Below are 24,384 nucleotides of genomic sequence, written 5' to 3' on the forward strand. Positions count from 1 at the left end.
TGAGAGGCCAGTGACAATACTTCTCAAGAGGGCGGTCAACGCCTGCACGACTTTCTTGAACAACCCCTATTCTCGTGCAAGCTCGGCTAAGGCTGGGGGTAACTTTTGCTATTTGTTTATAAAAGAAAGAAGCCAAGGGAGCAAGTCCCGCCCCTGTAATGAGCCTAGGGCGGGAGTCGGGGGGCCGGGCGGATTAGGGGAAGGTTCCCTCGAGGCGCGCCCCCCCCAGCCAGGCCAGGAGTCTGCAGCAAGCCCCTGGGCTTTGGGGCGGGGCGCGCCCCGCGGCCACGCGCGCGGGCGGGGAGGGGGCGTGCCCGCGGGCGCGCGCCGACGGCGAGGGGGCGTGTCCGGCGAGGGGGCGTGTCCGGCGGGCGGGCGGGCGGGCGGCGGCGGCGCGGGCCAGGGTGCGCGGCGCAGCAGCGTCCTGTGCTGGAATGTGCGGCTCCCGCGAGCTCGCGGCGCAGCAGCAGACCGAGCGCCGCCGAGGCCGCGGGCCCCAGTCCGGGGCGGCGGGGACGGCTGCGACAGCAGGGCGAGGGCCGGCGGTCTGATCCCGCTCCGCGATCGCACTGCGGGTCCCGCGGGCCGCGGCGCCCAACTTTTCCCCGCTCTCCCTCCCCTCCCCCGAGAAAGTCCAGCAACAAAGAAAAGGAGTTGGAGCGGCGGCGGCGGCGGCGGCGGCGGCGGCGACGCGGGGGCGGCGGTCGTCCGTGGGCGCGCAGGCGAGCGGGTAGGACGACGCGGACTTGGGAGGGCGGCAGGCGGGCGGGCCGGCGGGCGGGCGGGGAGCGGCGCGAGGCGCTGTCCAGGGCTGATCTGCAGATACTGTGGCTCGGGCGGCGCGGTGCGGCGGGAGGGAGGGCGGGCGGACGGACGGACGGACGGACGGGCGGGCGGGGGCGGGATCGGGTTACGGAGCGAGTCAACGGGCTGGGCCGGGGGCTGGTGGGGGAGCGGCGGGGGCACCGGTCCCCAGTCGAGCTCGGGGCGGCCCCTTGCGCACGGCGCCGGGAGTCCGGGGGACGGCGGAGGCCGGAGCGGCGCTGCTGCTGGTGACCGCGGTCCTGAAACTTCCCCTTCGCCCTCCCTTTCGCCCAGGGCCCACCGCTCCGGGCCCCTCCGGCGTCCCAGGCCCGCCGCCCCCTCCCCCCTAGCCCGGGCCCGGCCGGAAGGCGACCGCCCCGCTTGACTCAGCCCGGGGCACGGGCGGCGCCGCCGCTGCCGGCCGCGGGGCTGGACAGCGATTTCTGCGGCCCGCGCCTGGCTCTGCGCGGTGGGGGAGCGAAGTTCGCAAACTTCCGGGCGCGGGGGCGGCGGCGGCGGCGACGGCCCGCGTGGGGCCCCTCGGAGAGACCGAGACCGGCAACCTCGGGAGGGCGCCGCCGAGCCCCGGCCCAGGCCCGATCCGGACGCCGGCGGCGAGGTAACTTTCCGCCCAGTCCTGGGGCTGAGCGCGGACGGCGGGGGAGGGGGCTGCGGGGCCGGGGCCCGCGGGGCGGCGGAGTGGCGCCTCTCGGGTGGTGGGCAGCGCACGAGGGCGAGAGCCCAGGGAGGCACCGCCCGCGGCTCGGTGGCGGAGAGGAAGCAAGAGGGCCCAAGTTTGCAAAGAGAGCTGCTTTGTGTTTGGTATTTTGAGAAAATGGCCGAATGCCTATTTCAGTTAGGAATGCCGCCGCCGAGGCCGGCGCTGGTGGCAGCAGCACATAGGAATTCCGTGCAACACGTTGCTCCCGGGCCGTGCTTGCACAGTCTTCCCGGGAAACGTGGGGATTCCTTGGAGTGTGGCAGCTGAGGTTCGTGGGGGAGCTTTAAAGTGGATGTTGAAGAGGTTGGGGGGGGGGGTCAGTTGTGGAATCCGTGAGGCTGTTAAACCAGGGAAGAGCTGTGGCCCGCTGTTTCCTGTGATGGCATTCGAGTCCCAACTTTTTGTTGGGGGCATGTAACTGAGCGAGCCTGTGTTTAGACGCCTGGTGAAACGGAGTGCTTTTTTTGTGTTTTCGGTTTAAGTTTGTCTGTTAGTACTTTCTGCGTATCTTGCCTTTACGCATTTGCAAGAGGGACAGCTGAGCTCGAGACGAGCACCTTTGAGGCTAGAGGTTGAGGCCATTTGAAAACTCAAGTTGTTTTCAAGAAGGTGATCTGTAATGGCTTCCTCTAGGCAAGTAGGCCAAGTCAAGCACAATGCGCCAAAGTTGCTGGTTGACGTGTGGAGTTGCACGGCTGTTAGGGAGTTTTCAAACAGAAAAACACTTTAAAACTTCCCCTTTTGTGGAAAAAAGGATCCATAACCACCCTTTTAAGTTAAGAGTCATCAAAAAATAAAAGTCTGTTACTTTTTCTGAGTTTATTCTTTTAGAGTTAGTTGAATTTCCAGGAAGAAATTAAATTGCACTCTTCCAGATTTCTTGGTGTGCTCATTATGTGCGTAAGAAATGCTTGTGGATTTTGGGGGTTCTCATTCAGACCACTGAACTGTTGAAAGGGAGAAGTGAGAGAACAATAGTTTAGTATTCAGTGCTTTGAATTCAGAGTCATTTTAGTTAACATTAAAAATGTTAACCGCCAGAAAAAAAGGTTGACACACTTGCATGCCAGCGGTAGACCTAAGGGATGAAAGAGTTGCTTTTTTTTTCCTGGGTATGGGGGAAATAGTTACTCAATTGTATGCTTTTGTGACTGCAATAAAAGATAATTGAAAATTAACAGCACTGTTGCCTCAGCCTCCCTAGCTCTGGGGTTACAGACGGGCACCCACCATACCCAGCAAGAAACCATTTTCATTTTGTTGTTAGAAGTGACTGAAGCTCATTCAGTTTTAAAGGTTACATTGGAAAAATGCTTGCTTTTGGTAACGAGAGCTGGATTTAAACGATTGTTTTGTTTTTTTGTTTTTGGTTATACCCTATTCAGGGTGCAGTCATGGCCACCCAGGTGATGGGGCAGTCTTCTGGAGGAGGAAGTTTGTTCAGCAACAGCGGCAACATGGGCATGGCCTTACCCAATGACATGTATGACTTGCATGAGCTCTCCAAAGCTGAACTGGCTGCACCTCAGCTCATCATGTTAGCAAATGTGGCCTTGACTGGGGAAGTCAACGGCAGCTGCTGTGACTACCTGGTCGGGGAAGAAAGGCAGATGGCAGAATTGATGCCCGTGGGGGACAACAACTTCTCAGACAGCGAAGGGGAAGGACTTGAAGAGTCTGCTGAACTAAAAGGTGACCCCAGTGGGCTGGTAAACATGGAGCTGAGAAGCTTGGAGCTAAACGCCGTGGAACCACAGCCTGTATTCGAAGCATCCCCTGCCCCAGAAACTTACAACTCGAATAAAGATCTCCCTCCCGAAACGATTGGGACTGAGGACAAATGCAAGAACTTGAAGGCCAAGCCCTTCCGCTGCAAGCCCTGCCAGTATGAGGCAGAGTCGGAAGAGCAGTTCGTACATCACATCAGGGTTCACAGCGCCAAAAAGTTTTTTGTGGAAGAAAGCGCAGAAAAACAGGCCAAAGCCAGGGAGTCTGGCTCTTGTACGGCAGAGGAGGGGGATTTCTCCAAGGGCCCCATCCGCTGTGATCGCTGTGGCTACAATACCAACCGATACGATCACTACACTGCTCACCTCAAGCATCACACCAGGGCCGGGGATAATGAGCGAGTCTACAAGTGTATCATTTGCACATACACAACAGTGAGCGAGTACCACTGGAGGAAACACTTGAGGAACCATTTTCCTAGAAAAGTCTACACGTGTAGCAAATGCAACTATTTTTCAGACAGAAAAAATAATTATGTCCAGCATGTTCGAACTCATACAGGTAAGAGAACCTAAATTCTGTTTCCAAAAATGTGATTTCTGTTAAGCTTATAGATCAGTTCTGAACACATCTAAGATACACTATAGTTTGCCAGGGGAAATTGAGGATTTTTTTGACTTTTTTGTTTTTTTCCAGACAGGTTTTCTCTTGTGTTTCAGTTCTGTCTTAGAACTCACTACATTTGTAGACCAGGCTGGCCTCCAACTCACAGTGATCCTCCTGCCTCTGCTTCCGAGTGCTGGGATCAAAGGCGTGTGCCACCACCACCAGGCAGGAATTGAGGATTTAGATAGAAAAGAAAGCATACTGTTTATACGCCCTTTTTTTTTGGTCTTTTTGGAACAGGCTATATATAACTCTGGCTGTCTTTGAAACTCAAGGTTGGCCTCAAACTCTGATCCACCTGTTTTTTCCCCCACATTGCTAGGATTAAAGGCGTTCACCACTACACCCAGCCCCAACCCTTCTCCTTATGAAACAGGATCCAAAGTAGCCCACATTGACCTTGAACTCACTAATCTGTAGCTGAGGATATTTAACTTCTGATATTTCTGTTTCTTCCTTTCAAGCAGTTGGATTACAGACATGTATCACTATGGTTGGTTTATGCAATGGGGATGGAACACAGGGTTTCATGTATGCTAGGTAACCATTCCCTACTGAGCCATATGTCCCTTTTTCCTTTTTTCATTTTCTTTATGTGTATGAGTAGTTTGACTGCATGCATGTAAGTACACCGCATGTGTGCAGTACCTTTGGAGGCCAGAAGAGAGCATTGGATTTCCTGGAACTGGAGTGAAGGAGAGTTACAGATGCAGAAAGCTGAACCCTGGGTCTTCTGCAAGAGCAGCCAGTGAGTGGTCTTTACTGTTGAGCCATTTCTCCAGCCAAGAGTAAAATCACAGCAGATTTAAGCCATTTTCATAAGAGAGGAAGCAAAGACACCCATGAGAATTACTTTCAGCTGGAAATAGCTTTTGTTCAGCATATCCTGATGCCTACAGGTTATGAGGACTTTCAGGCCCAGGAGTCAGGAATTCTGAGAGGTTAGGGGTGTAGCTCAGCAGTGAGGCTTGCATGTTAGGCTTCCCATCTCCAGCATCAAAAGAAAAGTTTCAGAGGGGCTGGAGAGATGGCTCAGTGGATAAGAGCACTAGCTGCTCTTCGAGAGGACCGAGGTTCAATTCTCAGGACCCACATGGCAGCTCACAACTGTCTGTAACTCCTGTTCCAGGGGATCCAACACTCTTACACAGATATACATGCAGGCAAACACCAGTGCACATAAAATAAAAATGAATCATTACAAAAAAAAAAAAAGAAAAGGAAAGGAAAAAGTGTTAAAAAACAAAACAGAAACCCACAAAACTTCTTTGAAACAGGGCCCAAGGTCTTGCCATGTTGCCCACTTGTGGTTGGGACTAATCAGAATTCTGCTATCAGTCTCCCTAATACTTTCTTTAAAATATGAAACATTGCTGTAGGGATGGCTTAGTGGTCAAGAGTACTTGCTGCTCTTCCAGAGGATCTGAATTCAGTTTCCGGCATTCATGTTGGGTGGCTTTAAAACCTGTGACTGTAGCTCCAAGGGATTCCACACCCTCCTCTGGCCTGCATCTACACACATGGCACATACACATGGAAAAAAAAAATCAGTTCTTTTAAAAATGTGAAAAAAATCTTGGTCTGGCCAAGAACAAGAAAAGACTCAATAATAATGTCAGGAGTGGGTGAGGGATTAAAAGGGCTTAAAATAGAAATGTAGATAGACGTCAGGCAGTCGATGGTGGTACATTGAATTGACTCCAGGAGGCAGAGGCAGAGGCAGGCAGGCAGGTAGGCAGGCGCAGGCAGATCAGTATCAGTCAGGCCAGCCTGGACTACAGAGTGTTCAATCAAGCACAGCCATAGCTACACAGAGAAACCTTGTCTCAAAAATGAAAAAACGAAACAAAACATATTGTCCCAGAAAATTGATTTGCTCTAAATGTATGAAAGCATTATTACAGAGCCGCTCTGTCCATGTCAGTTATTCTCTCTGTTCACAGGATTTCAAGTTGTCCAGCCAAGTATCTGGCTAATTGAGAGTAATTTTAATCTTTACTGCATCACTGTTAGAGGAACTCTGCCTTCAAACTTTGTGAGAAGGAGAGATAGATTCTTTTTTTGTTGTTGTTTTGTTTTGTTTTTGTTTTTTTGTTTTTTGAGACAGGGTTTCTCTGTAGCTTTGCGCCTTTCCTGGAACTCACTCTGTAGACCAGGCTGGCCTCGAACTCACAGAGATCTGCCTGCCTCTGCCTCCGCCTCCGAGTGCTGGGATTAAAGGCATGCACCACCACCGCCCACCGCCCAGCCGAGAGATAGATTCTTGCTGTGTTTGTTTCCAGCCACCCCTTAGAGGAAGTGAAGATAGATGCTAAGGAGGCTCCCCAGGTCATTCTGGGTGTGTGTGTGCTCAGACATGCAGCTGTGGATGGGGTCATCAAGGACAGGAATAAATGAGACGGCCTCTGAAGCCCAGGCTAGCTCTGGATTCCCGCAGTACTTCTTTAGGGGGACTATAGGAGTGAGGTACTAGATGTGTCAGTTTTTTTTTTTTTTTTTTTTTGGTTTTTCGAGACAGGGTTTCTCTGTGTAGCTTTGCGCCTTTCCTGCATCTCGCTCTGTAGACCAGGCTGGCCTCGAACTCACAGAGATCCGCCTGGCTCTGCCTCCCGAGTGCTGGGATTAAAGGCGTGCGCCACCACCGCCCGGCTAGATGTGTCACTTTTTCAAAAATAACTTCTTTGGGGACATTATTAATTTTTATACCATTTGTTCTAAGTGTATATAGTTTTTAGTCTGTTTCAAGTGGTGCTGCCATTACTACAGTACTTTGAAGACAGTCGGGAAGAAATTATAGCAGTGTGGTGGCACATGCCTTTAATACTAGCATTTGGGAGACAGAGGCAGGAATATCTCCGAGTTCAAGGCCAGCCTGGACCACATAGTGAGTTCTATGAATTTGAAATTCTATCTGGGTTTGTGGTATAGCTCATGTATAGAGCTCACAAAGCATGCACAAGCCCCCGGGTTTGACTAACACTCCCCTCCCCCAATAAATACAAACAACCAAGACAAAACAAAACAAAACAGAAACAGAGAAATGCCTAGCTCATCCTTGCAGTGAGAACGGGAGCTCAAGGTCACTCTCTGTTAGAGGCAGCCTGGGCTACACAAGCCTCAACTCAACAGGATGGTAGTCTTTTCCTGTTTTCCCTCAGTCCCTTCCTTATCTGCCTCATTTTGTGGTAATAGGGAGCCAACCAGAGTCAGCTGGGAAAAGCTTATCATGCAGATGCCTTTTTTTGTTAGGCATTTGCGTGTATAACCTTGGCTGGCCTGAACTCCCCAGGTGTATCAGGCTGTCCCCAAATTCCAAACCATCCTTTTGCCTTTGGATCCTGAGTGCATAGATTACAGCTGTGTCTGTGCCACCGTGCCCAGACTTGTTTTCTGTGACACAGGTTTGCTCAGTAGTAGCTGGGCCTGCCTTGAATTCTGGCAGTCCTACTTCAGGTTAACAAGTCTGTGAACAGGTCTGTAAAAGGTGTAAACCCCAAAACTTGACCTCACTGTCCTGCCTCAGCCTTCTGATGAACAAGACAAGCAAATGTACATTCTGATGGGATGGATATATTAGTTTTACTTGAATTATATCTTGGCTGAACGTTTGATAGTGTAGGGCATAGAGCATCTTCAGCATTTTTCAGAGTTGATTAATTTTTATAAGAATCATCCAACACTGAGATTGCTACTTTGCGTACACACACACACACACACACACACACACACACACACACACACACACATAGGGCAAAATGGCAGGAGTGTGCTTAGGGCTATTTCGGAAATTGTTGGAAATTCTGCTCTGGTCCCAAGATGAAAATTCATTTAACCATTTTTATTTTTTTAAAACTCAAGTCTGGCTGTGCATCGTGGCACACACCTTGAATCCTAGTTCCAGGACAGCTGGGGCTACACAGAAACCCTGTCTGGGAGGGGTATGGGAGTTGGCAACAGGGGAGCTCCAGTCTGCTCTTCTAAGAGCAACCATTCTAATCCAGTCCACTCTAAGCATATACTAATGTGATACATCTATGCAGTCAGAAACTACTGAAAGGCTTTGGATTCTCTTGTGAGACCGTGTTTCCTTAAGGCTGGAAACTTTGTGTGTTCAGTAGTAAAGACATTGAGCCAGGGTGTTTGAGGCAGCTTTACTGAATGCTGTACACACAGAGACAGCAATGTGCTTTGTGCTTTGAGAACGGGGCTACAGAGTGAGAATTGCCAGAGACACCTCAGATTGCGTGTCATTATAATGTCGTCCTGGCTGTCCTGGGGCTACCTAAATCAGGTCGGCCTGGAACTCAGACATTGGCCTGCCTCTGCCTCCCAGTGCTGGGATGAAAGGCTTGTGCCACCAAACCTGGTTCAGATTTTTCAGTTAATTTTATTTCAGAAACTTTTGTTGTTGCCAGTTGTTTTGAAGCCCACCGATTATGAAGTGAGAGCTGCTTGGATTTTACTCCATGATGAGCAAGCAGTGTGTATCAGACAGTGCTAAACTAAACTAACTTGATCTGTGCTATCTTATCTAGATACCATATGTACTTCATGCTTGTTTAACAACTTTTCTTAAACTTTAGTGTCTAATTTAAATAGCTCTGTCTTGGGGATACAGCTTAAATGTGTCCTGCTTGTGTAGAGGACTTGAATTCAGTTCCCCGCAGCCAAGGCTCACAGCTGCCTGCCTGGTCTCTGCAGCACGTGTACACACCCACTCAACACAATTAAACAATAAGAAAGTGGCCAGGAACGGTGAAGCAGTATGGCTTAATCTCAGCAGAAACAGGCAGGCAGATATCTGGGTTTTGAAGCCAGCCTGGTCCTTTTTTTTGTTGTTGTTTTGTTTTGTTTTTGTTTTTGTTTTTCGAGACAGAGTTTCTCTGTAGCTTTGGAGCCTGTCCTGGAACTCACTCTGTAGCCCAGGCTGGCCTCGAACTCAGAGATCCACCTGCCTCTGCCTCCCGAGTGCTGGGATTAAAGGCGTGTGCCACCCCCCTCCTCTTTTTTTTTTTTTTTTTTTTTTTTTAAAGATGGGTTTTCTCAGTGTTGTATCCCTGGCTGTCTCGGAACTTTGTAGAGCAGGCTGGCCTGGAACTCAGATCCACCTGTCTCTACCTCCTGAGTGCTGTGATTAAAGGCATGTGCCACCACGCCCAGCTGGAGCCAACCTGGCCTTAACATACTGAGTTCCCTTTCAGGCCAGCCCCACCTACATATTAAGACCTTGTCTAAAAAAAGACACATCAGCTTGGTGGATCATCACTTGGATTCAGAGGCAGGTAGAGAGCTGCAAGTTTGAGGCTATGTTATATATTAAACACATTACTGTTGCCCGCTGTTTTGAAACAGTTTATAAAGGGAGAGCTGCTTGTATCTTTGCCCATGATGAGCAGTGTGTATATGTATATGTACATATAGGTGTGTGTGCACATAAAAACATATTAATATATAGTATAGTTTATAATTATATACAGCTATTAATATAATTATATATTAAGCTAGTTCTAGGTTAGCGACATAGTGAGACCTGGTCTCAAACAAAAATGGTATAGAGCATACATTCAGGTAGTAACTGATTCATTGTAGTAACTATGGTTTGTTTTGGTAAATTGCTGTTGGTTTATACTAATAGACCATGAAAGACAACATATACACTACTTACTACCCAACTTTGTGTTTATGCTTTTAGAGCTGATAATTTGCTCTTTTTAATCTCAACATTCCAGAAGTCGAGGCCAGGGGATCTTTAGTTCAAGGGCTGAGCTACACAGTGAAGCCCTGTCTCAAAACCAAAAAAAAAAAAAAACAAAAAACCCCAAGAAACTTGTTAAAGTGCTAGAGTATTTTCAACAATAAATTTCACTTTGTTAGCTAGCTGGGTGTGGTGGTGCACATACCTTTACCCCTAGCACTCCAGAGGCAGGGGCATCTCTGTGAGCAAGTTCCAGGACAGCCAGGAGTATGCAGAGAAATTCTGTCTTGAAAAACCTAAATAAATAAATAAAGCAAATAAGTAATAGTTTATTTATTTCTGTTTTTTAGAGACAGGGTTTCTGTGTGTAGTAACAGCTCTAGGTGTCCTGAAACTCCCTTTGTATACCAGGCTGGCCTCAAACTCACAGAGATCCCCCTGCCTCCGCCTCTGCCTCCAGAGTACTGGGATTTCCATTACGCCCATCTTTTTTAAATTTAATTTTTGTGTTTGGATGGAAGTGCATGTGCCCTCAGGCCAGAGGTGGTGGACCCCCTGGAGCTGTGGTTAGAGGCATTTGTGAGCCACCTGCTGGGAGTGCTGGGATGGAACTGAACCTGCTTCTAGGAGGAGCAGTGTGTGAAGGGCTCTCTCCAGCTCTCCTTCCTCTACAAAGGTTTCTTTTGATTTGTGTTCTCTTGAGTGAGTGTTACATGTGTGTAGGTGCCTGTGGAGGCTGGAAGAGCATAGGATCCCTTAGAGCTGAAGTTGGAGGTGGGAGTGACATGGGTGCCTGGACTCAAGCTCAGGGCCTTGGGAGAGCGCCAGTGCTCTTAACTGCTGAGCCATCTCTCCAGCCCCCCACCCCCCCACCCATCCCCAATATTCTTAATATAGCTGACTGGTAGTGCAGGCCTATAATTGTCTCTTTTTTGGGGATGGGGAGGGAGGCTGAGGCAGGAGGATCACAAGTTCTAGGCCTGTCTTGGCCACGGAATGAGTTAAAGGCCACCCTGGGCAACTAACTGAGACCCTGTCTCCGAATAAGATGCATTTGTTAGTGCTGCATCCATCCCTGGCACCTACAGAGCTTCCGTTATCCTCAGTCTGTACCAACTTACATGAACACCTGTGGACTGTTTTATAATGTTAAGTCACTGTGAATTTTAATAGACATTAATTTTAATATAGATAGTAAAATTCTGTCTTTGCCTCTGGAATTTGGGATTAAAGGCATGCATGCCCCACCCCAATCAGCATGTGAATTTTTAGCCTAAAGTAACAGCGTCTCCACTGAAGTGTTTTTCTTCTCTTTTTTTGTAGACAGTGTCATGTAGTTCAAGCTAGCCTCCAACTCTTTTTTTTTTTTTTAAAGATTTATTTATTATGTATACAGTGTTCTGCTTGCAAGCCAGAAGAGGGCATCAGATCTCATTTCAGGTGGTTGTGAGCCACCATGTGGTTGCTGCAAATTGAACTCAGGACCTCTAGAAGAGCAGCCAATGCTCTGAACCTGAGCCATCTCCAGCCCCTAGCCTCCAACTCTTGATCCTCTTGCTTACCCCCTAACTAAGCACTGGGATTTGAAGTGAGTGCTGCCACACTTGGCTAGAGTTACTTCATAAGGCTAGTGGTACCACATGCTTGAGTCTTCCTGAATTGACCATTTCCCTGTGTTAGGACGTGAACTCAGAGCTTCACATGTACTAGGCAGGTTCTACCACATTGAGAACTTTTTGTTTTTATTTTTACCTTTAAAAATTGTTTTTATGTGTCTGAGTGTTTGATCTGCATGCATGTATGTATACCACATGCATGTCAAGTGCCTGAGGATGTCAGACCAGAACTGAAGTCATGGATGGTTGAGATATGTGGATTCTGGGGACTGAACTGGAACTCTGCAATAGCATCAGTTGCTCCTAACCAAGTCGTCTCATTGGGCCTGGTATTCGGTTTTTGACTCTTCTGTAGGTCACGCTGCCCAACAGCTCTTAGCTGACAGTGTCTCCAGCCCATCCTGCCTTCACCTCCCCTGTGCGAGGGTTATAGGTGCTGTGTGCTACCACTCAGATCTAACTTACACTTTCACCGATTCTGCCAGTAATGGGAGAAGAGTCATTTTGTTGCAAAATACCGAGCTGTGGTTATGATGGCTCACACCTTATAAGTCCACCTCATGGGAGGTTAAGGGAAGAGGATCATTTTAGGGTCATCCATGCTAGCCTGGGCTACATAAGACCCCGCCTCCAAAACTAATCATTCTCTGGACAAGACAATTTAAAAATACAATAAAAATATCCTGTCAGGGGCTGGACAGATGGCTCAGAGGTTGAGAGCACTGGTTGTTCTTCCAGGGGTCCTGAGTTCAATTCCCATCACCCAGATGGTGGCTCACAGCCATCTGTAATGAGATCTGGTGCCCTCTTCTGACGTGCAGGCAGGACACTGTACACAAAATAAATACATAAATCTTTTTAAAAAAATCCTGTCAGACACTTGTCCAGGTGCCATAGATCTGTGACACCAGATACTTGGGGAGACTGAGACAGTATGATCACAAGTGCACACTTTAGATCCTGTCTCAAAATCAAAAATGGAAAAATGGCTGGAGACAAGTTCTTTCTTGGCATGGTTGTATAAACCCATACTTAAGGAAGGGCAGGAGGATTGAGTGTTTGACTAGCCTGGACTACTCAGGCAAGGGTAGGGGGATTGTGTGTTTGGGCTAGCCCAGACTACTTAGGAGAATCTATTTCAAAATCCAAAATAAACAAAACCCAGCCACACCAACCCAAAAAACCTGAAATACCCAAAAATATGTGGGAGGGAATAGTTCCACTTCTTAGAGTTGTTTTTGGTTTACTGTTGCATATTAAACACCATCGTTTTAATTTTGCAGGAGAACGCCCTTATAAATGTGAACTTTGTCCTTACTCGAGTTCTCAGAAGACTCATCTAACTCGACACATGCGGACTCATTCAGGTTGGTAAGAAATGGTAACTTCCACCATTTCAGTAAACTATCGTTTTTATTTATTTGACTGTTGTAAACTTCTTTATAAAGAATTTCTTTTAGAACTGAAACTGCGTTGTTTATAACTTAATGTTTTTGGGAGTCTTTAAAAAAATTTTTTTTTTCTTAGACATGATCTTACTATGTAGCTACTGCTGGCCGGGAACTCAGAGAGCTCTACCTGCCTCTGCCTCAGGAGTGTTAGGATTCAAAGCATGTACACTATCTATGCCAGGCAGGCCTCTGCCTTAAAAAAGCAGAACCAAAATGGGAGGATAAATATGGGCTTTCTAGATCAGACTCCAGAAACTGCATAGATGTGAATTTGTAAATGTTTTTCTGGAAAGATTTCCTTCGTTTTTCTTTCTGAAGTTTTATTAATATGAGTATTTTGTTTGAAAGTGCACTATGTGGGTGCAGTTCCTGAGCAGGCCAAAAGAGAGTGTCAGGGTCCCTGGAACTGGAGTTACAGATGGTTAGGAGTTACATACCGGTGCTGGGAACTGAACTTGGGTCCTCTGCGCGGGCAGAAATTGCTCTCAACTGCTAAGCCATCTCTCCAGCCCAAGATGAGGCTCTTAGTATTTGTTAGAACTCAGAACAGTTCTAATACTCCAATTAAGTTATGCACAGACCACAGGTGAGTTTATCCCATTTTTTTGATTCTATGTGTGAGAGAAAATGATTATCAGATCTACATAGCAAGTCCCAGACCAGCCAGGGTTCCACAGCAATACCCTGCCTCAAAAAACAAAACAAACCAAAACAAAAAAACCCCACAGAATATTATGGAGCTGGGCCTGGTGGCATATACTGTAGTTTGCAATGAGACAGGAGGTTAACCCCAGTAACAAGCAAGACATTTTGATGTGACCCCTAGTTTTTGTCATAGAGTATAATTGATCACGTTTTTCCTCTCCCTATGACATGTAGTTGATCCATTATTTATGGTGATGGATCACTGGTTTAGAAGGATTCCTTTCATATACATATATATGTGTGACTGGGAATGTTCAATGTTTTCTGTGGTGTCTACCCTAGTTGATAATCTTTGCCTTTTATTTGGGTTTGTTAAATGTCTGAAGTTTTGCTTGCTGTGTGTCAAAGGTTTTATAGTTATCAGTAATTATACTGTGGTAAGTATTTCTAATACCTATTGGTTATTGTATGCATACAGGGTACTGAAATTATAACCTTGTTAATGTGAAGATACCAGTCTTAGATTACAGATGAGGGCATGTGCTGAGGGAGGATAAAAAAGGCTGAGAGTCTCTCAAAATGAGAAGTTAGGATTTAATTCCCAACTTTCCCAACCTCTTACTTTGTTACCCATATCTAAAGAAAATGATAGTTGATGGGACTTTGTAGGTCAATTGGTAGAGTGCTCAGAGGTGTCTGTGGGGGTCCTTTGATCCTCAGCTCTTCCTAAAACAGCACTGTGATACATATTTGCAGTCCCAGTGCTGGGAAGTAGAAGCAGGAGGGTTGGAAGTTCCAGGCCATTTTCAGCTGCGTAGGGAGCTTGAGGCCAGCCTGGGTAATGGAAGAACCTGTCTCAAAATAAAGGGAGTGGGGGGTGAGGTGCTCAGGTAACAGTGATGTCCTGGGGGTCTGATCCTGTAGACAGTATGCACCACTGCTCCCAACACATACATCATTATATCTATATAGCTCGCACACAATAACACAGCTTTTTTTTTTTTTTAAAGTATATTCTTTTTTTCCCCTTGAGACAGGGTTTCTCTGTGTAGCTCTAGCAGTCCTGGTACTAGCTCTCTATAGACCAGGCTGACCTCGGACTTGGCAGAGATCTGCCTGCCTCTGCCTCCCAAGTACTGGAACAAAAAGGCGAGCGCCACCACCGCCCAGCTTTTTTTTTTTTTTTCCAATTCTGACTGAGAATCAAAACATAGATCAAAAACATACATTGTGGCACTTTGGGAGCTTCTATCGGTAGGTAACCCTTTATGTTTTGCTGGGGAGGAGGGTGAGGCTGCCTACATTTTCCTTTCAGTCAAGTCCCTTTTTTTTCTCATCTACATTGATCTGTCCCTATATAGTGAGTTCAGTGCCAGCCTGAGATAGATGAGACCCTATCAGAGATGGCTCAGCTAATAAAGGCTCCTGCTATACAGCCTGATGGCCTGGATGGGAGCTGGACTTTTTTTTTTTTTTTCCAATTACAATTTCTTTGTGTGTGCACGTGTGTGGGTACGCATGCCGTATCAGTCATGCATGTGAAGGTCGGAGGACACCGTATAGGAGTTGGTCCTTTGACCATGTGGGTCCTTAAGCTCTGTCTCGGGCACAGCTCCCCATCTTCTTATCCCCTCTCTTCAGGTCCCCTCCTTTCAAGCCCCTCCTTCCTCGGCCCATTGTGTTAATTAGGATTGCTTTCATAAGCATGGGTAGGAAGTTAGTTACTTGAGTAAGGGCACCTTAGCTTGGCTGTACTACTGGGGGCTTCACATCCTGAGAAACCCATGAACTGCCTTTTAACTGCTCAGGAAAGAGTGGGGCCTTGTACACCTCCTCCACCCATCTGGAATGTTGAGAGTTCCATCTTAGATGTGTAGGTAGTCACAGCCAAAATGAGTTCACGAATAGAATTGTCCTGCTGTGCCCAGATGTTTCTGCTGTACACCCCCCATCTGGCGCTTGGATCCTGTCTTTCCCCTGTTCTGTGATACTCCCGGAGCTTTGGATAGGGAAACACAGATGTCTTATTTAGGGCCAAGCATTCCACCGTCACTTCGGCCTGCTCCAAGTCTCTGAACCTATCTACCTCCTGTGGTAGCAGTAAGAGTCTTCTCTCACTATGGCTGTAGATAGACAGGAGTGTTGAGAAAGCAATCTGATGACATGACTGTTGTGAAACAGTAGTAGTGAGTTCACACCTAGGGCCTCTGACACCCCCCCCACCCACGCCCCACCCCCTACCCCCCACCCCCCACCCGTACTGCTCCCGATCAGGCTTACAGCACCAGTTTTTGTTTTGTTGCTGTTGTTTTTTGAGACAGCATTTCTTTGTGTAGTCCTGGCCATCCAGGAACTGTAGTACCAGTTTTTAAGATCGCACTGATTAATTAATAAGTTAATTTGTTGTATGTGTGGACATGTTCATGGGTGTGTGTGTAGAGAGCACACAAGGACAGCTTGTGAGAGTTGCTTCTTTGCTTTTCATGTGGGTCTTTTCACCAAGCTTCTTAGGCTTGGTAAGAAGTACCTTAACCGAGGGGCCATCTTGCTTTCTCTCTCTTTCTTCTCTCTCTCTCTCTCTCTCTCACCATGTTATTCAAGAGTGTTGGGATTAGAGGGTGTGTGCCACCACGCCAGGTTTTATGTACAATTGAATCTAGGGCTTGGTCTTTTGTTTGGGGACAGGGTCTCATGTAGCTCAGGCTGGCCTCTTTAATTGGCTGCAGGTCACCTTGACCTTGAGTATTGCTAATGCTGACAGTAGGGCCAAGGGTAGAGGAATGTATGTGCTGTAGAGACTGCACTCCCACCCCCCCACCCCCCAACCTTTCTGCAGCCTGGGTCAAGCCCAGGCCCTGTGCTCGCCAGGCAATTCCTTTCCCATTGACTTACATTCTTTTTTTTTTCTTCTTCGAGACAGGGTTTCTCTGTGTAGCTTTGCGCCTTTCCTGGGACTCACTTGGTAACCCAGGCTGGCCTTGAACTCACAGAGATCCGCCTGGCTCTGCCTCCCGAGTGCTGGGATTAAAGGCGTGCGCCACCACCGCCCGGCCCATTGACTTACATTCTTAGACTTGAATTTTTTTTCACATTTTGAGATAGGCTCTTGCTAAATTCCCTGTATTGGCCTCAAATACGGGGTCCTCTTGCCGCGGCCTCTTGAGTAGCAGGGATTACAGGTATCGCTACCATGCCTGACTGAAACTCTTGAATTTTAACATTGGAAGAGTTACCATTTATTACCTACATATCTGATTTGATATGCCTGGGTAGGTTTTGGGGGAGATTTAGGATTCTGTCAACAGACATTTCTAATGATGTAATCTTTAATATTGTCATAGTTAAGCTTCACCTCTAATTTTGCTTATGGAAAACTTAGATAATAATGAATGTGGATGTTTGAAAGATTAATTTTCATAAATGTCAATTTCCATTTCTCTACTATGCATTCCATTGGACCGGTGGGGTGTGGATACCAATTGGTAATATTTACTAGAGTGTGATCTAGTTGGGTATGTATTCAGGTAGAATGTTTTTTGCTTTTAATTTTGGGGTGGGTGGGCTCTGTGATTATGACTGTCTGTGTTCTATACCGTATCTATTTGTATACCAGCCTCATTTAGTTAGTTTCTTTGCCCCTTTTATAGAGAAGTTGAGATAGAAAAAAATCACTGGAAGTTTTCGAGTTGGGTTCAGCCTTATTATTTTTGCTTTAAAACAGTATAACACTCTAGTATTATACAAACTCTGAGCTTTACTCACCTCTTGCAGTGATGAGTAAAGGGTTAATTTACTCTCCCAGGCTAAAACAGAGCCTTAAAATGGAGGCAGACAAGTCTGGGGCTGTAGCTCAAACTGAGATTCCGCTCCAGACCTAACCTTACAGATGTATGTGTTTTATACTGGGTTACAGTATATTTTAGTTTAAAAGAATTCTGGAGGGTGAGGAGCAGAAGATTAAAACCATTTTTCTCTTGGAGTGGCTTTGTCCCAGATTGGCATCCAGAGGCTCTTGGCCTGTGCCAGCAGGTCTGTGCTTCCGGGCGGAGCCTGTTCTTTAATAGTGCCAAAGAGCTAACATAAACTGTTTTGAACATAATGGTTGACTCAGTTGATTATTCCTCTGATGTACTTTGAGAATCAAGCCTCCATCCCAGATAGAGAAAAGTTATACAAATAAATATGGAAAATGTAAGGTGCATGATCAAGTCTTTCCAATAAATGGTCTTCGTGGTTATTTTACATGTACATCCTAAGGATATTTTAATGTTGGATTTGTGTCTTCTATTTCTGGTAACATCTCCTCTTTACCTTTAGGTGAGAAGCCATTTAAATGTGATCAGTGCAGTTATGTGGCTTCAAATCAGCACGAAGTGACCCGACATGCAAGACAGGTTCACAACGGGCCCAAACCTCTTAATTGCCCTCACTGTGACTACAAAACGGCAGATAGGAGCAACTTCAAAAAACACGTAGAGCTGCACGTTAACCCGCGGCAGTTCAACTGCCCCGTGTGTGACTATGCTGCCTCCAAGAAGTGTAACCTGCAGTATCATTTCAAGTCGAAGCATCCTACCTGTCCTAGTAAGACGATGGATGTCTCCAAAGTGAAACTAAAGAAAATCAAGAAGAGAGAGGCCGACTTGCATAGTCACCCCACCAGTGACAAGACCGAGACCGAGCAAACAAAAACAAAGGGAGAGATGCCGGCCAAGAAAAACGAGAGACCCGCGAAAGTAGAGAAAAAGGATGTTTCAAAAGAGAAGAAGTCTTGTGGCAATGTCTCAGTGGTCCAGGTAACTACCAGAACTCGGAAATCCGCGACGGAGACTAAGGCAGCAGAGACGAAACACATAGATGTACATACAGGAAGTAATAAAGAGAAAGTCAGTAAAGCCAAGAAAAACAAAAGAAAGGTGGATGCTGAAGCCCATCCCTCGGATGAGCCTGTGAACGAGGAACCAGCGACAAAAAAGAAAAAAAAGATAGAAAGCAAATCCAAAAGTAGTACCGAGGTGCCAAAGGATGACGGCAAGACGGAGCAGACTAAGGGAGGCGATAAAAAGCAAAATACTTCCGTTAAAAAAGGTGCAAAGAAGAAAACTCAAAAAGGTAAATCAAGTAAGAAAGGCAGCAGACCTGCTCAGGAGACACAGAAGGAGACAGAGCCTCCTTCCATGGAGCTGGCTCAGGGGGAGGTCTCTTCTGTTCCTGCGCTCACTCAGGTGGTGGTCACCCCTACGGGTTCTACTCAGCCCGGGCTTCCTTCTCCCATGGATATTGCTCAGACAGGGCCTGCTCAGATGGAGGAGCCTTCTCCCATGGAGCCTCCTTCTTCCCTGGAGCTTCCTCAGAGGGAGCCACCTCTGCCCATGGAGCTTCCTCAGAGGGAGCCACCTCCTCCCATAGAGCCTGCTCAGAGGGAGCTGCCTTCTCCCATGGAGCTTCCTCGGAGGGAGCCGCCTCCTCCCATAGAGCCTCCAAAGATGGAGCAGCCTCTTCCCATGGAACCTGATCAGATGGAGCAGCCTCTTCCCATGGAGCCTGATCAGATGGAGCAGCCTCTTCCCATGGAGCCTGATCAGATGGAGCAGCCTCCTCCCATGGAGCCTGATCAGATGGAGCCGCCTCCTCCCATGGAGTGGGAACATTGTCAGAAGAAGCTGCTTTGTCCTTTGGACCATGCTCAGGGGGAGGTTGCTCAGACAGGGCCTCCTCACATGGGATCTGTTCAGAAGGAGCCTCCTGCTGTCATGGAGCCACCTCTTCAAGTCAAACCAGTCACCAAAAGGTCATCTCCCCGCAAAGAGAGTACAAAGGAGAAGCTGAGCATGCGGAGTGAGGTGGTGCGGCAGGAGCAAGTCCTTATGGAAGTTGGCCTAGTGCCTGTTAGAGATCGCCAGCCTCTGAACGGAAGCAGGCGTGCACAGGACCTTCCAGCCCCATCATCAGCATCGCCAAAGGGAAACTCAAGAAGAGACGAGACCCCCAAGGACCAAGAAATTGGCTCTGATGGGGAAGGAAATAAAATAGCCCCTCTCAAGAAAGTAGGAACAGAGGAAGCTGGCGAGAGTCTAGCTACGCTTGCTGCTCCTAAGGAATCTACCAGTGTCTTTTCCTCGGAACAAAACTCAAATGTGTCAGATGGTGAAACGTTACATGCTAAGTGTCAGACTGGTTCAGCTGGGGTTTGTGAAATGGAAGTGGACACTGAGCAGAACACAGACAGTGTCCCTGTGAAAGCCTCAGCAGCCGAACCGGCGTCACCATTGCCTCCTGTCCCATCCCCAACTGTAACGGCCTCGCCTCCTATCACTTTGGCTGAAAATGAGTCTCCGGAAATTGATGAAGATGAAGGCATCCATAGCCATGATGGAAGTGACCTGAGTGATAATATGTCAGAGGGTAGTGATGATTCTGGACTGCATGGGGCTCGGCCAATGCCACAAGAAGCAAGTTCAAAAAATGGAAAGGAGGGGTTGGCAGTTAAAGTAACTGAGGGAGAGTTTGTTTGTATTTTCTGTGATCGTTCTTTCAGAAAGGAAAAGGATTACAGCAAGCACCTCAATCGCCATCTGGTTAATGTATACTTCCTTGAAAAGGCAGCCGAGGGGCAGGAGTAGTGAGCCGGTGGAGTGCGGCTCATCACAGTTTGTAAGCATGCCTCACTTTTAGTTTAAGGCAGCAGACACACACAAGCTCGCTTTAATTAGTGTCCAGTGCTGATTTTTAAGTGACATTATTTTCTTAGGATTGTATGTGTTACCTAGTGACTTGGAAAAATCTTAGCAAATCCTAGGGAGTTAATGTAAGGAAACAGATACTTACAATCTGTTAGCTTGTGCAGTGAAGTGAAGAGACAAAGGCAGGATGGTAGATGACGTTCTCCTGGGTGTCTACCTGCAACCTGTGGGGTTTTCTGTCCTTTTCACTAGTTTCTATTTTTAGTTCCTTGTTTAGGTTGATAAAAATTGGCGTAGCAAATTACTTGAAGAATTTGCCTGCTTTATATAAGTAAAGTTAGCACTTTAAGGTTTCTTTAGAGATGAGAAAAGACATTTAAATTGAAGAAAAATTCTTTCAACAGTGGACATTGTATCTGTCCAGGTAATTGCTTCCTGACTTATGGTCAATATTTTGTGCTTCTATGTTAATCATTATAAAAAGTGATTTTTGGTGTTTTTGTTTTTTTTATTTTGGTGCTTTACTGGCTTAAGATGTTGCACATGTTTTTTGTTTTGTTTTGTTTTGTTTTTTAACCTATGCAGTTAATTCCCCTCTCCCCCCTAGAAATAGCATTGTGTTTAATAGTAACACTTTATACATATATGCATGTTTTTTTTTGTTTTTCTTTTGGGGGGTTACTTTTAGGCTTGTATGCAAAAGGGCAGTTTTTCTGTGCTGCAGTTGTCTTTTTTGCAGAACAATAGTGTGTGCAAGTTTATGAGCAATGGAACATGCAGGTTCAATCCATTGTTTTTTATTTTTATTTTTTTAATTTTAACCTCTTTATCTATGCCAGAAGCAGTTTCGTGTAAGTTATTTTGAATGGTGAGCATCTGTGTAATTCCACAGCTCTCCGGGTCTGATTTTTGCAGTAAGCCACTAGATCCCATATTGAACAAAATTTAATCTCAGCTATCAGCCATTGGAGTTTTTTACTTTGCTGTTTCCAGCTTATTTCTTACAGAGTGAGAAGTCCTTCTTTGAAGAGTTCCTTTTTTCAATAGATGGTTGATGTTGGGATGGTTACTCAAATCAAGTGATGTCATCCTTGGAAACAGCAAATCTGTAGCCCAACATAATTATCCTTTAAACTAGAGAATATATATCACTTGTGAGAAAGCCATCATGGCCACATGGCTGATCTAGAGTGGAGTGCTGAGTTCTGGCAAGCAGCTGCATCTTTCTTCCAATGAGTACCTGAACAGGGCTGATGTTAATTATGTACAGTCCAGATTTTAAGAATCATACTTTCTCAGGGATCTCCACAAACTAGTGGGTGTCCTCGCTGCCCCTGTGAGACAGCCTCTGTACGGGAGAGGCCTCAAGTGACTTTGTTCCTGGTGTTCCTCTGGGGACACCTGTGTGAGAAACCGCATGCTCCAGAACCAGCTCTCTGTGTCCTTTGGCCAATGCCGGAGTGTGAAATAATCCAATGTGGGATTTTTCTTACTGGTGGAAACAAAGTATGATCCCAATCAGGAATTGTGACATTTTGATGGTCATATTCTGTTTTGAAATAACCTCTGTGTATTTCATTTATTTTCTTTTACCTGGCGATCTCTGAGCAGGCTTCAGATTTTGACAGTTGATGAAAGATACGACAAGCATTAATGTGTGGGTGAAAAGCTTGGTGAAATTCTGAGTGAAGTTTTAGTTAAAGTTGGTTGAACTTGGGATTGACTGGGAGGCCAAAGATTTAAAAAGCAGAAGATTCTCTCAAGACACAAGTTGTGTGATAATAGTGTGTTTTGTGTGTGTGAATGAGAATTTGTAAATGTTGAATTCTAGGCTCCGACAATCATTGTCAGTGCAGATCAAGCTGCACGTATTTATGTGTTAAAACTTAAATTATAAAGCTAGTTACGTCTTTCTAACAACTAGTTTTAATTTTTATGAGCATATTTTACCTACATTACCTTTTCAAGATGTTGAGAGAGAAAGACACATCACAAGCACAGGCTGGAGGCTGGGGGCTAGCTGGTTTTGAGGAGGAAGGGTTTTGGTGGACTCTTTCATAGAGCAAAGGGAAGCAATGCCTTCTGGGAATTGAGCTAAGTTTTAATCTAGTCTTTAAGATTAGAAGTCAAAAAACAAAAATATAAAGGAAATTAAAACCTAATTGATCTTTGAAGCATTGTTACGTGGAATTGAGTGGGACTTTTGAGGCCTTTCTTCCAGAAAACAAGGACTTGGTTGTCAGGCCTATATTAGGCCTAAACCTTGGTGCCATGTATTTGTACTTAAATCATTTCAATGGAAAGTGTCTTAGTGATTGAAACTTCTAGTGCGGTTTGGAGTTCTTCCATTTGGAAAATGTGATATTTGCATGGGATTGTTTAAATCTTGTTTTCTAGTCCCTCCCCATCACCACCCTCATAGTCTGAAGGTAGATTTTTCTCTTGATAAAGGAACAAAAAAAGTGAACATCTTGTTTGTAAATTGGTATCTAGTAACTAGTGGTAAACTTGAAATGGTAGAATTCTTTAAAGCCTAATTCTAGGTAGCCTTAGGAAAATGTATCTTAATTATTTTTGAACCTGTATTCACCTTGTTTTTTTCAAATATCTTAAGTTATATTTTCTTTTTCAGAGCTGCTTCTTATTTGGGGCTACTTTTTTTTTTTTTTTTAATTGAGGCGTAATTCATAAAAGGGTACATTGTTTTGATGAGACTTTTTACAACTGTGGCTGGATGTCTTTCTCTAGTCTTCCAAGAAGGGCCATTTTACTTTTTTAGAGTTACTTTTTAAAGTCATGAGGTCAACAACTTGGACTATTATGCATGTAAGTGCTAATGCAAATTAAAGCCCAAGTTGACCTCGAGCAGTTCATTCTATGTTGACAGAGAACACTTTGCCTGTTAGTATACTGTTACTCGTGGACTGAAATGCTGAAGAAACCCCTCTCCCTTTTTTGTTTTTGCAAAAATCAAGGTATATGCTAGGGTTTCCTGGTTGACCTCAACAGATAAACTGAGCTGATAGTCTTCGTTCAGAAATGATCTGCATGTAGATTACAGTCTCTGCGTACAGCGGGCTAGGTGAGATCGCTTTTACAGTTCTGCATGTATCCCATCGGCTCCCCATTAGTTGTCTTAAAACTGGCATTGTAACATTACCACAATGTTTTGCGCCAATTTTATAAACTTTACAGTGCAATATGTGTTCCTTTTCTGAGGCAAACCAAAGGTATATTTCTCAAGGTTCTGCTGCTGTCAGCAGCGCTGATGGAGGATCTTTTATACATTTGTAATAGATAGAAATAAACCAGATTGCAGTTTTTGTTTTTCTTTTTTTCTTTTTTTGAAAATTTAAACCATGTACCAAGTTTCTGGTCAAGATTGTGTAGGATAAGTTAAACATAATTGCATTCTATTAACCAATATGAGTGTATTTCTTATGCATATAGTTACATTGAAATAAAGTTCTAAAAAGCACCAGGCCTTTGTTTATTATTGGTGTATTAAAGAAACCAAGATCAACTTTTTTCTGTAACCACGAGTAAATTATACCTTGATTTTCTTTTTTTTTTTTTTCAGTGCTGAGGATCAAACCCAGATCTTGTGTGTTGTAGGCAAGGGCTCCATCACTGAGCTATGTCTCCAGTAGTGTGTTTAAAATTTCTAAGGTTAGCTGTGAAGATGGTAGTGGGTAGTTAGTGGACAGCATGGATATTCATGGTTTGGGGTTGGCAGTGTTGGTCTTATGGTATTAGACCTTCCCAGTGAGAAAACTTAATAAAGGAAGAGCTCCTAATGCTAGTGCAGACTGGCTGGGAGAACTGACCCTGAACAGACACACAGTTTATGTTTGAGCTATAACAGTTTCTTTTTGTTTGTTTTTCCTTCTAGACAGGGTCTCTGTAGCTTTGGAGCCTGTCCTGGAACTCCCTCTGTAGACCAGGCTGGCCTCGAACTCACAGAGATCCGCCTGGCTCTGCCTCCCAAGTGCTGGGATTAAAGGCGCGTGCCACTACCACCTGGCCTGCTATAAGTTTTACACGTGCTTTGATCTGCAGATCTCTTAGGTCCCAGACACTTGGAGCAATTAAACATGTTTTACAGAGACAGAACTGGGAGTTTGGTTTTTGGATAAATGGAGGAAATTTACAACGTATACATATTGTCACAGTTAATCTGGGGACAGACCAGGACTTTTTTCTGGGTAGCCCAGAGGCACGAGGCTTAATGAGTGACTGTCGGCCAGCTTCGTCTCCTCAACTGCCTGGTAGTCAGGCCCCCTTAAGAGAATGGAGCCTAGTGGACACTGGGAAGCAGTCACCTTTGAACTGCTGCTGCTTCAGCCGAATGCTAGCTATTGTGTGACTTAATATT

The 24,384-nt window shown here is 45.8% G+C and overlaps 1 protein-coding gene across 3 annotated transcripts; it reads left to right on the forward strand.

The window, feature by feature from the left end:
* Positions 1-400: 400 nt before the first annotated feature.
* Rest (RE1 silencing transcription factor) lies at positions 401-23,487 on the forward strand. 3 transcript variants are annotated; one of them, XM_052735241.1, is made up of 4 exons: positions 401-730; positions 2,911-3,814; positions 12,514-12,597; positions 17,644-23,487. In XM_052735241.1, exons 2-4 carry the CDS (start codon positions 2,920-2,922, stop codon positions 19,947-19,949), a joined length of 3,285 nt encoding a protein of 1,094 aa, XP_052591201.1. In that variant the 5' UTR covers positions 401-730; positions 2,911-2,919; the 3' UTR covers positions 19,950-23,487. The 3 variants fall into 3 exon arrangements, with proteins under 3 accessions (XP_052591201.1, XP_052591200.1, XP_052591202.1); XM_052735240.1 differs by lacking the exon at positions 401-730 and adding an exon at positions 965-1,423; XM_052735242.1 differs by lacking the exon at positions 401-730 and adding an exon at positions 1,524-1,793.
* Positions 23,488-24,384: the final 897 nt, after the last annotated feature.

This window comes from Peromyscus californicus, unplaced genomic scaffold (assembly GCF_007827085.1).
Source record: "Peromyscus californicus insignis strain IS unplaced genomic scaffold, ASM782708v3 Scaffold_13__1_contigs__length_99412109, whole genome shotgun sequence".
In the NCBI taxonomy this organism is placed as follows: domain Eukaryota; kingdom Metazoa; phylum Chordata; class Mammalia; order Rodentia; family Cricetidae; genus Peromyscus; species Peromyscus californicus.